Here is a 15,850-nt window from a genome sequence, read left to right on the forward strand (position 1 = left end):
TTGTCTTCTCCTGTGTCGGCGCGTTGCGGCTGGGAGGTTTTTGGGCTGCCTTTCGCTTATGTGGGCCCTGTCTGATCTTCCATTTAAAAGAATGCAATAGTATTAACTGTTTTAGTTTGTTTATATTTCAATAAATTGGCTGTTGTGGCCGCTCCTATTCCATCGTACTTGTTGTATGTGTCTTATTTTTGGGGATAGCAGCCATATTCACAGTTTGGGTAGTAGGTTGGGGGTGGGTTTGGGTGGGTATGGGGTTGTTCGTGTTTTAATTATAGTTAATTTTGAATGACATAGGAATATCCCAGTCATGAAGGGATACATAAAAACGGACAAAAATAAAACATGACCTATATTTTGACGGGTCATGACAACAGACCGTTAAAATATCAAATACGTGAATAAACCATTGACAGACACTGAAAAAAAACACTAAAAAAACAGCTATTACAAAGCCTATATTCACTGTGAATATAGGTTAGGCTGTTGGTATGTTCTCAGCATGTTTAGAAGGCGTCAGTACAACGACTTTGTGTACCACCCTTCTTATCTACCACCTAGATAACTATTTAGTATTTTGGTTACAAGTCCTCTGTTTTGGTCTTATTTAGATAACCCTACTATCTGCAAATTTCAGGCTAGATTTAAAAAAAAAAAGAAAAAAAAAAAAAAAAAAAGCTTTGCAGCTATAGTTTCAATTTACAATGCAAAATTATGGAGTGGCAAATTCTGTAAATTTTGTAAGTCTGCTATACAGATGATAGATATCTGGCATGAACCTTTTGCTAAAATTCTACATTGTCAAATCTCTTTCAACTTCTACATACATAGATGTAACAATTGAGATGATAAGGATTAAGGCCTTATGCACACAACCATGTGCACAGTCAGTTTTTCACAGCTATGCCCCATACACATGGTCGAGTATTTTCATGGTCCGGAGTATAGGGTCCTGAGCGGTGAACAAAACTCAGGACAGAGCCTGATCTTGCATCATCCTGTCTGTCAGAGATTACAGACACAGGAGGATTTAAGCAAACCTTCATCCACAGAAGATATATGGTTAGTCCTCCAAGATGTCTGGGACAACCTCCTTGCTGAGTTTTTTCAAAAACTGTCTGCAATTGTACTTAGCATAACAGATGCGGCTTTTTTTTTTTTTTAATGTAGATTGTGAGCCCCACATAGAGCTCACAATGTACATTATTCCCTATCAGCATGTCTTTGGAATATGGGATGGAAATCCACGCAAACACAGGGAGAACATACAAACTCCTTGCAGATGGTTCTATGCCCTTGGCGGGATTTGAACACCAGGACTCCAGCGCTGCAAGGCTGCAGTGCTAACCACTGAGCCACCGTGTGGCCCCACAGATGCAGCTTTGAAGGCAAAAGGTGGTCATACCAAATATTGATGTGAATTAGATTCCAATTTTGTTCACTCACTTCAGTTTATATTTGACATATATACACTATTACCACTTTTTTTTTTTTTTTTTACTCTGAGGCATTTTCTTCCCAGATTGATCTTTTCTTCCATCGACTCCTCACAGTTTCTAAATTTACTAACTCTTCTCTGCCGCTCTCTGATCATAACCCTCTATCTCTCACCATCAGTGCTCTCTCCCCTTCACAAGATACCCCTACTCATCACACATATAGGAATCTGCGTGCTATCGACACCCAGCACCTCTCAGATACTCTTCAGTCTTCCCTGTCCCCCATCTCCTCAATCTCCTGTCCCAACCTGGCCACCAGTCAAACAAGACTATTTTACCGCCTTCATCTCTTCTCTCTCCAGCAACCCTAAAAGGCTTTTTGAAACCTTTCACTCCTTACTCACACCCAAGGAACAGACGCCATTCACAGACCTTAGTGCTGATGACCTGGCCACGTATTTCCATGATAAAATTGATAAAATCCGTCAGGAAATAACTGCCCAAGCCCCAGGTGGCATTGATTCCCACACCTACCATAGTACCGACCCCCTCACCAACTGCACTTCAGACTGTCCATTCTCATCTTTCGAACCTGTTACAGAAGAGGAAGTCTCCCAGCTACTTTCTTCATCTCGCCCTACAACCTGCAGTAGTGACCCCTTTCCCTCACACCTTCTCCAATCTCTGTCCCCTGCTGTCACAACTTACCTTACTAAAATATTTAACCTCTCTCTTCTGGAATCTCCCCATCCTCCTTCAAGCATGCTGTTATAATTCCGCTATTGAAAAAAACCCTCCCTGGACCCATCCTGTGCTGCTAACTATCGACCCGTCTCTAACCTCCCCTTCATCTCTAAACTTTTGGAATGCCTGGTTTATTCTCGTTTAATCCGCTATCTCTCTGCTAACTCTCTGCTTGACCCCTTACAATCTGGTTTCCGCGCTCTGCACTCTACCAAAACGGCTCTCACAAAAGTCTCCAATGATCTCCTGACAGCTAAATCCAATGGTGACTTCTCTCTTCTTATTCTTCTGGACCTCTCTGCAGCTTTTGACACTGTTGACCATCCACTTCTCCTCACTATGCTCCGCTCAGTCGGCCTCAACGGCACTGTGCTCTCCTGGTTCTCCTCTTATCTCTCAGACTGCACTTTCAGTGTATCATTCGCAGGCTCTGTTTCCTCCCCTCTTTCCCTTGCTGTTGGGGTTCCTCAGGGCTCGGTCCTCGGCCCCCTGCTTTTTTCTCTCTACACAGCCCCCATTGGACAAACTATAGCCAGATTTGGCTTCAGGTACCATCTCTGTGCTGATGACACCCAATTATACACATCTTCCCGTGACATCACCCCTGCACTCATACAAAACACCAGTGACTGTCTCTCTGCTGTCTCTAATATCATGTCCTCACTCTATCTGAAACTAAATCTCTCTAAGACTGAACTACTACTGTTTCCACCAACTAATAGATCTGTCCCTGATATATCCATTGCAGCCTCAGGCCTTACTATAACTCCTAGGCAGTATGCCCGCTGCCTCGGGGTCATGTTTGACGCAGACCTTTCCTTCACCCCTCATATTGAATCACTCGCACGTTCATGTCACCTCCAGCTCAAAAACATCTCCAGAATACGCCCTTTCCTTACCAGAGATACACTAAAGACACTTATTGTCTCTCTGATTCATTCTCGCCTTGACTACTGTAACTCCTTACTAATCTGTCTTCCCCTTACTAAACTCTCCCCTCTACAATCTATTCTGAATGCAGCGGCCAGGCTCATTTATCAGGCTAGACACTACAGCGATGCCTCGGGTCTGTGCCAGTCGCTACATTGGCTGCCTATTCATTATAGAATAAAATATAAAGTTATCACTCTCATCCACAAGGCTCTCCATAATGCTGCACCTCCCTACATTTCCTCCCTCATCTCTGTCTACCGCCCAACCCGTGTTCTCCGCTCACTCAATGACCTAACACTTACCTCCTCTATCATCAGAACCTCCCACGCTCGTATACAAGACTTCTCCCGAGCTGCACCACTTCTCTGCAATGCTCTACCTGGACAATCAGATTAACTCCCAATTTCTACAGCTTTAAGCGCAAACTAAAGACACATCTCATCAGACAGGCCTATCACAATTTCTAACGTAAACCCTTCCGTACTACAATTAGAATCCCTAAATTTTAACCCTCCTCTGTCCCCGCTCCCACACTACCCCACTTGATATGGTGCCTTTTCAGCCTAAGGCTGCATTCACACTGAGTAACGCTGGCGTTTTTTGTGCTTATTTTTGCACATAGCGCCGTGGTCGCGTTGAACGGCATATACGCGGCGTTAACGCAGCGCTATGTGCAAAAAAAAGCACAAAAAACGCCAGCGTTACTCAGTGTGAATACAACCTAACTTATCTGTTCAAGCTCCATCCACATGTTAAAGGTCACCACTAGTGACGGTTCATACAGTATTATTTGTGTAATGACAGTCACCTCTATTACAGAATTGTCTGAATACTGTATAAGCAATGCCCCACTACCTCTTGTGTCACCCCTCTACCTCATAGATTGTAAGCTCTCTTGAGCAGGGCCCTCAGTCCCATTGTGTGAAATGACGTTCTTTGTTATGTATCTGTCTGTATCTGACCCCTACAAATTGTACAGCGCTGCGGAATATGTTGGCGCTATATAAATAAAATGTATTATTATTATTAACTTTTAGGGTTCATTCACACGATGTAATGTGCAGCGTGATCTGGCACGCATACGGCGTGTCAGAGTTTGCGCGCCGTAAAAGCTCCCATTCATTTCAATGGGAGTTAGGATCGTATACGCCATGTTATTTTGCGGCTGTGATTTCACGGTCGCAAAATAACGTGGGGTATATGATCCTAACTCCCATTGAAATGAATGGGAGCTTTTACGGCGCGCAAACTCTGACACGCCGTATGCGTGCCAGATCACGCTGCACGTTACATCGTGTGAATGCACCCTTACACATCCCTGTGTTATATGATATATATCCAGTACCTCTGATCTAAAGTGTTTACTGCTTAGAAACATATTAGTTTGTTTATATCATTAAGTAACAATTTTAACAAAGCAGACGTGAAATCTTTTCTAACCACTCCAGGGACAGACATGCTTGATTCTTTATCTGCCAGGCATGCTTAGCAAATAGATGTGATGTGAATAATCAGCTTATTTCCTATTATTACATCTGAGATCCTCGTGTCCTACGCTGCGAGCCTGAGAAGCTTCTTTACCTTAAGACTTTATTGTATAACATGCTGCACTTCCTTAGTTTCTGCCCCCTCCCTTTAGCTGGGTGTTATCTAAGCTTTGGCTTGTAAACAAGTAGGCAGTGCTTGGCTCACTTGGGAGTGGACATACTCCATAGCTCACTGTCAGATCCCATCCCCTTTTTTTGAAAGAAATAAGCCCATAATGCTTTCGTCTCAGGCTGAGTGGGAGATTTTGCAGCCCTGCAGACTTGCAGAGAAAAGCATGGAATCGAGAACAAAGTGTGCTTCCTTGTATCAAGTTATGTAAGGAACTCTTTGTGCACAAGACCCACAGAGACACTGAAAGCCGCATGAGAACATAGATTGCTTTATTATTCCTGTATTTTGCAGTTTAATACTCAGTCACAAGGTACATCTCATCTTGTTATGAATTCATTGCTGTAGTTACTTTTTACAGGAAGGCTGGTTGCTGATACCTTACTTTCTTTTATTGCAGGTTCCTGGAGACAAGGACAGTTACCATCACTAGTGATCTATGGCACCTTGCGGACACGCCTGTCCTACTTTTCGTGCAGTTCTTCATTGATAAGAATACCTGTCATTTCTGCACTTTATTTATATACGATTTGCCCCGTGCATTAGCTCTATGGCTCTAAGTTGGATAACAGGACTTGTTACAGGCTTGGCAGCTCTTCATTTCCTACAGAAGAGATTTTTCCCATACTTCTGGCTTGATCTGAGATATCTCTTGAAAGTAATCTGCTATGGACTCCAGATTGAGAAGTATAAAAGGACGGGGCATGTAGTGAGTGTTGTGGATCGCTTTGTGCAGCAAGCCCAGCGTATCCCTGATAAGGCTTTTATCATATTCCATGGACAGGTCCATACATACCGTGACATGGATAGAAGAAGCAATAGAGTGGCCAACGTTTTTATGAAATACACAACACTGAAGAAGGGCGACACTGTGGCTATGCTTATGAATAATGAACCAGATTTTATTAATGTTTGGTTCGGCTTGGTTAAACTTGGATGCCTAGTGGCGTTTCTTAACTACAACATCCGATCCAGATCCTTACTGCATTGCTTTCACAGCTGCGGAGCCAAGATCCTTATTGCAGGGGAAGGTAATACCATCAACATGTCATTAAATATCCGTCTAAATGTATTAATATGATACCCGTAATAAGATTCAATTGCTAAGATATATCACAAAAGTATTCTTTGTATAGTGACTGATGAAAATAGTGTGTAATGGTTAAGACATTGGATGAATGCAGTACTATACTTGGTTCATATACTTTAGATTTATTGAGAAAATCCAACTAGGAGACTACTGTGGCAGGGTACCGTTCCTAGGCTCCTCCTGCCATCAACTAGTTCTCATGTCTGACATCAGGGTACCATGAAGTGAAAATCTGGTGGGAATTTCAAACTGCAGGAAGGGCAAGATTTAGCTAGTCAATGGGCAAGGTTTGCGTCTGTCCATTCACTTTTATCTGAATGCTCTCTCCTGTGCCATTCAGAAGTAAATTGTATGGCTCTAGGGATGTAATAAAAGCCACCAGGACATGGCTATTGGAACAGTATTTTGGCCTTAATGGAGACAAAACTTGACAATAGGCCTTCTGAGACAAAAATTGGTGAGCAGGGTGCAGGAGATATGATGCGTGATCGTGCACCTGAAATGCCCCAATTTGGTGTATGGTTTCACACGTTTTTCAGGTGTTACCTATTAGTAAATCTGGTCAATTTGTTTCCATTGCCTTTTATAGAATAGTATGATGACTTTGAACTGTTTGCCTATGGAACTTACATAGGATATTGACCTTATTTCTGGTAGAATAGCTACTATACAGTAAGTCATCACTGGCTTTGTCAACATGGATTACTTACTCTTCTTAAGGAGTGGAGAACTGAGTGAGGGACACTACACAAAAGCTTTCTGCAGATGGGTGGGTCTTATTGTCTAGCATACTTTCGCAATGTATGGAAGTTGTATAAATGTTCAACATATTGAGAGTGCCAGGAGTTCCTTAGGCACACCCCGGACAAATAATTGTGAGGGGCCACTCTTATTCATTTCCACTCTTAACTGCATAGTAAATCCTGCTGTTATTATTGTACATACAGAACAAACAGAACATAAATTAGTAGTCAAATAACTAAATATAATACAATTTAGTTGCCATTGTCCACTGCCTAACCTCATGAGCTATGCAGTCACTCTGTACTCACTGGAGAATGCTCTGGTCTTCTTATAGGCCATATACATCAATATATAGAGTACACCAAATTCAGGGTAGTATCTACTAAAAGTCAAGGCACTGTAAGTATTTGTGTTCAAGAACACCGACACAGACATCCCATACAGCTGTACAACCTATGCAGCTGTACAATAACCTAGTAGGTCAAGCGCAGGCCACTGCTACTCTAAGAAGATTCACCTGTAAGCTAATGGATGTCAAAGAGAAAATCTCTGGTTTACTGGCATAGTAGAAATCTGCTATTCATGACGACTGCAATTAAAGAAGACCTTTCAACACCTCCACCATCTCCAGTTTTTAGTATCTGTTAATAGGCATTACTCCACTGATTCAGGAACAGTTGACTTTTTTTCTGTAGTCCCCACCATTCCAGAGAAATCTAGGCTGTTGGTTTTGGTGCCTGATATGATACTCAGGCATCTGTACTGTCAGATGGTCAGTGTCAGTCAGGAGTAAGAAAGGGGATATGACTCTGACCTCCAATCAGAGGAGGACAGGCTAGAGCTCCGAATCATCGCCTGTTGCCTGCCTGACAGTGCAGAGTCTAAATATCATATCAGGCACCAAAACTAACAGCAGTGATTATTGCTTGGTAATAGATGGAGAGAGAAGAAAAATTCTAAGGGTCAGTTCACATGTGAACCGTCCGCACGGGTTTTGACACAGAGAGAGACGCGGCAAGCCACGTCTCTCTCTGGTCAAAACCCGCCTGCCGCGACCATTGCGGTTGTGGCTTTCTTCTCCTATCTCTGCTCAAATGAATGAGCCGACACAGGATGGTGCTGCCGCTAGGCGGAAGCCGAGGCCCAGCGCGCTGCGGCTTCCGCCTGAAGATAGGACATGTCACTTCTTTTCTCCACTAGCAGCAATCCGCCGCTAGAGGAAAAAAGAAGCCTGGCGGTCTGCATAGACCACCATTGTAAAGGAGCGGATTTTGAAGCGAAATCTGCTGTCAAAATCTTCCCCTTTGCCCACGTGTGAACGAGCCCTAACTGTGCCACAGTCAGTGGAGGAGTGACTATCAAATGATAAAGAGAGCTGGAAATTGCAAAAGTGGGGTGAAAGGTTTCTTTAAGAACCGCATGCAGTTCTTAAAGAGGACCTTTCACCATTTTGCCCACAGGCAGTTCTATATACTGCCGGAAAGCTGACAGTGCGCTGAGTTCAGCGCACTGTTGGCTTTCCCGATGTGGGCCCAGTGTGAAGAGCTTACGGTCCGGTACCGTAGCTCTTCTATGGTCAGAAGGGCGTTTCTGACACTCAGTCAGACTCGTCCTTCTTCACAGCACAGCCAATCACGCTGTATAGTGTGAGCCGGGAGGTGAGCCCAGTCTGAGCAGGCCAATAAGGACCTGAGCTAATTAATTTCACTCTGTAGTTAATACTATTTGGAGCTGCACTATGATGAGCAAAGGATCCATATACTGAGATTTTAACCACATGAGGACCGCCGTACGTAAATTTACGGCCTCATGTGCTGGTACCTAAAGACCGGACTATTGCCGAAATACATCCGGCCTTTAGGTACCTTTCTGGCGGGGGGAGGGGTGCGGGGGGGACAGGGGTTAGGTGTTACTAACACCTAACCCCTTCCTCCATAACGTCCAGTCGGAACTGAGTCCGACTGGACGTGTTAACCCTTTCGATCGCGCCGTCAAACATTGCGGCGCGATCGAAAGGGATCCGCCGACAGGTTAACCAGATCGGCACCCCCCGCGGCGAGATCGGGGGGTGCCGATGTCAGTAGAAGGTAGTCTGGGGTCTGGCCAGTGACCCCAGACTACCGGAGCCCCCACATACCTGGTGATCCTGCCAGGCGGTGGAGGAAGTGAGCGATGTGTCTCACTTCCTCTGTAGCTTACAGGACACGAGCAGGCTCATGTCCTGCTCGTGTCCTGTCTGCTACTGTGTAGAATCAGCTGATGCTTTCATCAAAGCATCAACTGATTCAAGTGTCCTAAAGGGACACATGAAAAAGTTAAAAAAAAGTTAAAAAAAAATAAATAAAGTGTATGAAAAAAGTAATAAAGTTCTAAAGTCCAAAAATCCCTTTTTTCTATACAAAATGAATTATATAAAAAAAAGCACTAAAAATTAAAAAAAGCAATGCATATTTGGTACCGCCGCGTCCGTAACAACCTGTACAATAAAACTGAAATAATATTTAATGTACACGGTGAACGTCGGAAAAAAAAAACGGAAAAAACTCGCCGGAAATAATGATTTTTTGCCATCTCATCCTACAAAATATGCTATAAAAAGTGATCAAAAAGTCATATTCACCCCACAACAGTGCCAATAAAAAGCGCACATTTTCCCGCAAAAAATAAGCCCTCAACCAACACTGTCAACCGAAAAATAAAAATGTTACGCCTCTCAGAAGATGGCGATGCAAAAATCACTGATTTATGTCCCCAAATGTGTTTTTGTTCTGCAGACTTAGTATCGCATAAAAAAATAACATAAATGAGGTATCGCCGTAACCGTACCGACCCGCAGAATAAAGGACACATGTTACTTATGCTGTACGCTGCATGGCGAAAAATTTAAAATGTAAAACTCAATGCAGGATTGATTTTTTTTTTTTTTAATCCAGCAAGAAAGAGTTAATAAAATGTAATCAGTAAGTTGTAGGCACCCAAAGATGGTGCCATTACAAAATGCATCTCATCCTGCAAACAACAAGCCCTTATATGGCCATGTCACCAGAAAAATAAAGAAAATATAGCATCTAGCAATGTCAAGGCAAAACCCCCCAAAAATCGCCAAATTATTAGAACACAACTGGCTGCGGCAGGTAGGGAATATATAAGCTGTGCGAGCGAATATCAGGGGACACCTCAGATTTACAGCTTATGAGCGAAAAAACTCCAGAAGTGACCCCCAAAGTGACCCCCAGAGTGACTCCCCCAATCATAGGAGCTACTGGGACATAGTAGGGAATTTGGTGTCTGCAATGTTCTCCGCACAGCTTATATATTCCCTCTTCGCCATCCGCTGTGCAGTCACGTCCGGATACTAATACTCACTACACCCCCTGATAAATTCTTTGAGGGGTGCAGTTTTCAAAATGGGGTCACTCCTTTGGGGAATCCACTTTTCTGGTACCTTACAGGCTCTACAAACATGACATGGCATCCAGATACCAAACATCAAAATCTGTACTCCAAAAGCCGCATCGCACTCCTTCGCTTCTGCGCCCTGCTGTGCGCCCAAACTGCAGTTTATGACACATGTATGACACTGGTGTACCCGTTATATCGGACGTAATGTCATATGTGAGTATAAACTGATATTAGGGCACAGCTGGACGCAAAAGGGAAGAAGGGTTATTGGGTTTTTGGAGCACAGACGGTTTGGTTTTTGGATGCCATGACACTTTTGTAGATCTGAAACGCCAGTAAAGTGGAATCCCCTGATATGAGACCTTATTTTGGAAACTACACCCCTGAAGGATTTCTCCAGGGGTACAGAGAGCATTTTTAACCCCCAAGTGTTGCTATAACTTATTATCCATAAATGAATACGAAGCTGATTGTGAAAGGTGAAAATGACCATTTTTCCAGGAATACGTCATTTCAGTGTGTAATATGTTGTGCCCGCCTTGTATCAGAGATGAACGCTCTAAAAGCTGTTGTGCCCAGGATACCCGCTTACCAGTTTTTGGAGTGTCTCTGCTGACATAAGTTGGGCACAACATATCGGGCACTAAAATGGCGAATCTCTGGAAATTTTTCATTTTTAACTTCTCATTATCAGCTGTGATTTCATTTCTGGAAACTAAATAAATGCAACACTCAGGGGTTAAAAATGCTCGCTACACCACTTGATAAATCCCATGAGTGGGCTAGTGTCCAAAATGGGGTGACATGTCTGCGGATTCCACTTTATTGGCAATTCAGGGGCTTTGCAAAAGTGGCATGGTGTCCTAAAACCAAACTGTGCTCCAAAAACCAAAATAGCGCTCCTTCCCTTCTGTGCCCGGCTGTGCCCAAACAGCCATTTATACCCACATATGGCATTAAGTCCGTTATCCGGGGTACACCAGTGTCATACATGTGGGCATACACCGCTATTTGGGTACCCAGCAGGGCGCAGATGTGAAGGAGCGATATGTGCTTTTGGAGTGCAGATTTATATTCTTTGTTTTTGGACACCACATCACATTTGCAGAGGCCCTAAAATTGTCCCTACAAAATGGGGTCACTTCTTGGTGAATTCCAGTTTACTGTCACCTGTGTAGTTTCTAAAATGGGGTCACAATGGGGGGTTTCCATTGTATTGATACTTTAGGGGCTCAGCTAATGCGACATGGCACCTGAGAACTATTCCAGCCACATCTGCTTTCTAAAAGCCAAATAACGCTCTTTCCATTCTGAGCCCCACCGTATACCCATACAGCAGATTATGGCCACATATGGGGTATTGCCGTGTTAAGAAGAAATTGTGTAACAAACTCTGGGGGGCTTTTAATTCTTCAGCTACTTGCAAAATTAAAAATATGGCGCTAAATGGACGATTAATTGGAAAAAAAAGTAATTTTTCATTTTTACGTCCCATTGTTAATAAAATCTGTGAATCAGCTGTGAGGCCAAAATGCTCACCAAACCCCTAGATAAATTCTATGAGGGGTGTAGTTTCCAAAATGGGGTCACTTTTAGGGGGTTTCCACTTTATTGGTACACTAGGGGCTCTGCAAATGCGACATGGCACCTGAAAAATATTCCAGCAGAATCTGCCCTTCAAAAGCCAAATAGCGCTCTTTCCATTCTGAGCCCCGCCATGTTCCCATACAGTAGATTATTACCACATATGGGGCATTTCTGTGTTCAGGAGAAATTGTGTAACGAACTTTAGGGAGCTTTTTTTCCTTTATCCTCTTGTGAAAATGAAAAATTTGGGGCTAAATTGACAGTTTGTTGGAAAAAAAGTAAATTTTCATTTTCATGTCCCAATGTTAATAAAATCTGTGAAACAGCTGTAGGGTCAAAATGCTCACTCTACCCTTTGATATGTTTTGTGGGGGGTGTAGTTTCCAAAATGGGGTCACTTTTAGGGGGTTTCCACTGTATTGGTACTGTAGGGACTCTGCAAATGCGACATGGCACCTAAAAATTATTCCAGCAAAATCTGCCATCCAAAAGCAAAATAGCGCTCCTTCCATTCTGAGCCCCGCCATGTTCCCATACAGCAGAATATGGCCACATATGGGGTATTGCCGTGTTCAGGATAAATTGTTTAACAAACTTTGGGGGGCTTTTACTCCTTTAACCCCTTGTGAAAATGAAAACTTTGGGGATAAAGTGACATTTTAGTAATTTTTCTTTTACACATTCCAATGTTAGTAAAATCTGTGAAACAACTGTACGGTCTAAATGCTCACTATACCCCTTGATGAATTCCGTGAGGGGTGTAGATTCTAAAATGGGGTCACTTTTGGGGGGTTTCCATTGTTTTGGTACGCTAAGGGCTCTGCAAATGTGACATGGTGCCTGAAAATTATTCCAGCAAAATATGCTGTTCAAACACCCAGTGTCACTCCTTCCCTTTCGTGCACTGCCGTGTGCCCAAAAATCAGTTTACACCCACATGTGGGGTATTTCTGTGCACGGGAGAAATTGCATAACAAAATTTGAGATGCATTTTCTCCTTTAACCCTTTGTGAATGTGTTAATTTTAGGTCTAAATGAATGTATTAGTGAAAAAAAATGAAATGTCTAAATTTGACCTCCATATTATTTTTATTCTTATGAAATGCTTAAAGGGTTAACAAACATCCCAAATGCTGTTTTGAATAATTTGAGGGGTGTAGTTTTGAAAATGGGGTGATTTATGGGGGTTTCTATTATATAGGCCTTTATAATTCCTTTCAGAACTGAAGTGGTCCCTAAAAAATTAGTTTGAGGAATTTTCTTGTAAATCTGGAAAATTGCTGTTACACTTGTAAGCCTTGTAACATCCAAAATGAATTAAAAGACGATCAAAAGATGATGCCGATATAAAGCAGAGATATGGGAGATAATATTTATTCATGTATTTGGATGGTATGACTATCTGCCTGAAAAGCAGAGAATTTCACATTTTGAAAATTGCAATTTTTTCCAAATTTCCATCAAATTTGCTAGTTTTTTTTATAAATAAATACAAAAATATTGATTAGTGTTTACCACTAACATGAAGTATAATGTGTTACGAAAAAACAATTTCAAAATCACTTGTGTAAGTTAAAGCGTCTCAAAGTTATTGCCATTTAAAGTGACACATGTCAGTTTTGAAAAAAGAGGCCCGGTCCTTAATGTACTTCTGGGCCTGGTCCTTAACCGGTTAAAGAATCCTCTGCTACATAAACTACTGATGAATACAGGTTCCCAGGGTCTGATATACTTGGCTACTAACAGTTTTATATCTGTGCAGCGCAACTGGGTACACTGTGTCTTTTATAGCTCTATATACTGTGTATTCATAGTTATTATGCAATGTGTAAAACTGAACTAAATATCATCTAAATATAATGCATGTGCAGCTGTTGGATAAGTGGAGAAATAAGTACCATGAAGCGGCAATGAATACTGGATTATTTATACTCCATAGACAGGCCACTGGGCTGTTAAATATAACAGTTGTGCAGACTTTTGTACTTTCCCTTTTAAATGTCATGCTCAGTGATGAAGGGGTTAAGGCAGGGCCTCAGTCAGGGGAGGCCGGGTTCCTGTTCTCTCTGTGTTCTCGCTGCCATGTGTTCTTTTACTACAAAGAACCTCAGATTTATTTCACAATACAACATGGGCCAAAAGTAAAAATCTGCAAAAAGCAAACATGTGCTGCAGTATGCATCCATATAGTACAATAATGTAATAAGAGATAGTACTTAGCATGTTTATACACATACATCTGACCTTCTCTTTGAAAATTTTAGACTTAGACTTCATTTCCTACTTTTTATAAGCCTTTCCTTCCCATATCTGAACAATGATGTCACATTGCCGGGCTACTATTCCTAGTATGAGGTCCATCGCAGAGTGCGGGACTGACGCTGGGTTCGTACCAGTGCTTGTACTTTGTTCGGGGATTCCTTTCCCCTCTCCACATGAAAAATGCAGAGAGAAAAGCGCTGCAAGCAGCGTATTTTTCGCCCTTTTCAGGCGGAAACCACACAGTCCCCATTATAGTCTATGGGGTCCATAAGTTTCCTAAGGTAACCTGTTTTTTTTTTTTTTTTTTTTTTTTTTTATATATATATATATATATACTGATTAGGTTTACGTTCAGGGGGTCCCCAAGTGGACCCCCTGAATGCAGATGTAAACCTAGCCTTACATGATTATTTACTGTCCTGCCATCTTACTAAACTCGCTCCCTCAGTTCTTGACTCTTTAAGGCTAAGGCCTCACATTGTCGAAACACAGATCTTTTTTTGTTGCAGAATTTGGTGCAGTTGTTTGAACCAAAGACACTCATGGCTTAGGCTCAAAAAAACACTACAAAAACTGCAACAAGAAAAGCTGCATTTCTGCAAAGTGGGGCTCTGGCCTAAATGTTTCAATTACTGATGTGGAGATTGCTAGTATTCTGAAGGACCTCTCCAATGGTAAAGCCCCCAGCCCTGATGGTTTTACATACCTTTATTACAAGACCTTTCAGGCTGACCTCATACCACACATAACTCTTTCCTAGATGGTGCCTGCATTCCTCCATGATGCCTCACTCTCAGGTCACCCTGATCCCTAAGCCCTTTAAGGATCCCCAAGTGTGCTCAAACCATCACCACATAGCCTTCTTGGACACTGACCTGAAGCTCTTTACAAAAATTTTAGCTAACAGGCTTAATGCTTGGCTTCCATCTCGCATGCACATACACCAGGTGAGCTTCATCCCCTGTCGTCAGTGGGGAGACAACACCAGAAAGGCAGTTCCTACCCCCCCCCCCCCCCTCCTTCTAAGCCTTGACGCTGAGAAGGCCTTTGATAGATTAGACTGGTCTTTTTATGCTTGCTACTGTAAAGAGATTTGGCTTTTCGGAAGCTTTCCTTATGCCGGTCAAGGCGCTTTCACCTCGCCTGTTGTCAAACTCCCTAACACCACTTCCTTGCCCTTTCCTATCTGTAACGGCACCCACCAATGCTGCCTCTGTCCCCGCTTATTTTCGCTCTCTGTATTGAACTCCTGCCGTCTAAAATTCGCTTTATCCCGGATGTTGCTGGGGTGGCCATCCATGACAGGGAATTTAAGATTAGCCTTTTTGCCAATGAGGCTCTCCTTACCCTCATTAGGCCTCATATGACTCTCCCCTGCCCTCTCTCGGTCCCCTTCGAATGTATAATTGCTTCATCAAAATTATAACTTTTGCTGGCGAGATTGCTTTATCTAATATCTGGGAATTCAGCTATTCTCATCATAAAAGGAAAAAGATTTGTGGAACCCTGCCCAACAGTGAAGATGTTAAGGGCAGCAGGTTAAGGTAGTTACTGATGCTCTTCTTATACAAGGGGTTCCGTTAGACCCCCTCATATTTACTCAACCTACCATCCAGACTCCTGGGTTAGAAAACCTCTAAATTGTTTCTGTTCCTCTACACGACTGCCAAGACTCTTATAACCCTTCATTGAAATGAGACCCATTCCCCGACAGGTGCTGATTTCATGACCAGAATGAAGGATATACATAGTCTTGAGTTTATGACTGCCACCCTCAACAACACTGTGGCATTTCGGGCTGTATAGTCTCACTGGGATACTTATTGTGTAATGCATGGGATTTCACATGATCTTCCCTCTGCCTTATTTACTCCCCACTCCCCCCACACACTTATTTTTCTTTCCTTTGTCTTGTCTGCCTTCTTCATTGCACAATGTTTTGGGTTCTTTACAGGCTATCCTTTGTCTATGTTAGGCCATTGTTGGATATGTGCAC

The 15,850-nt window shown here is 42.6% G+C and overlaps 1 protein-coding gene across 1 annotated transcript in view; it reads left to right on the top strand.

Annotated features, from left to right (window-relative positions):
* The first annotated feature begins 4,802 nt into the window (after positions 1–4,802).
* The window catches only part of SLC27A6 (solute carrier family 27 member 6), a 50,720-nt gene continuing 39,672 nt past the window's right edge, over positions 4,803–15,850 (top strand). The window contains exons 1-2 of the mRNA XM_075272299.1: positions 4,803–5,082; positions 5,170–5,800. Of these exons, the coding sequence (XP_075128400.1) occupies positions 5,320–5,800 (481 nt within the window). The 5' untranslated portion in view covers positions 4,803–5,082; positions 5,170–5,319. The remainder of the gene's footprint in view (positions 5,083–5,169; positions 5,801–15,850) is intronic.

The sequence above is a fragment of the Leptodactylus fuscus genome, chromosome 1 (genome assembly GCF_031893055.1).
Source record: "Leptodactylus fuscus isolate aLepFus1 chromosome 1, aLepFus1.hap2, whole genome shotgun sequence".
NCBI lineage: Eukaryota > Metazoa > Chordata > Amphibia > Anura > Leptodactylidae > Leptodactylus > Leptodactylus fuscus.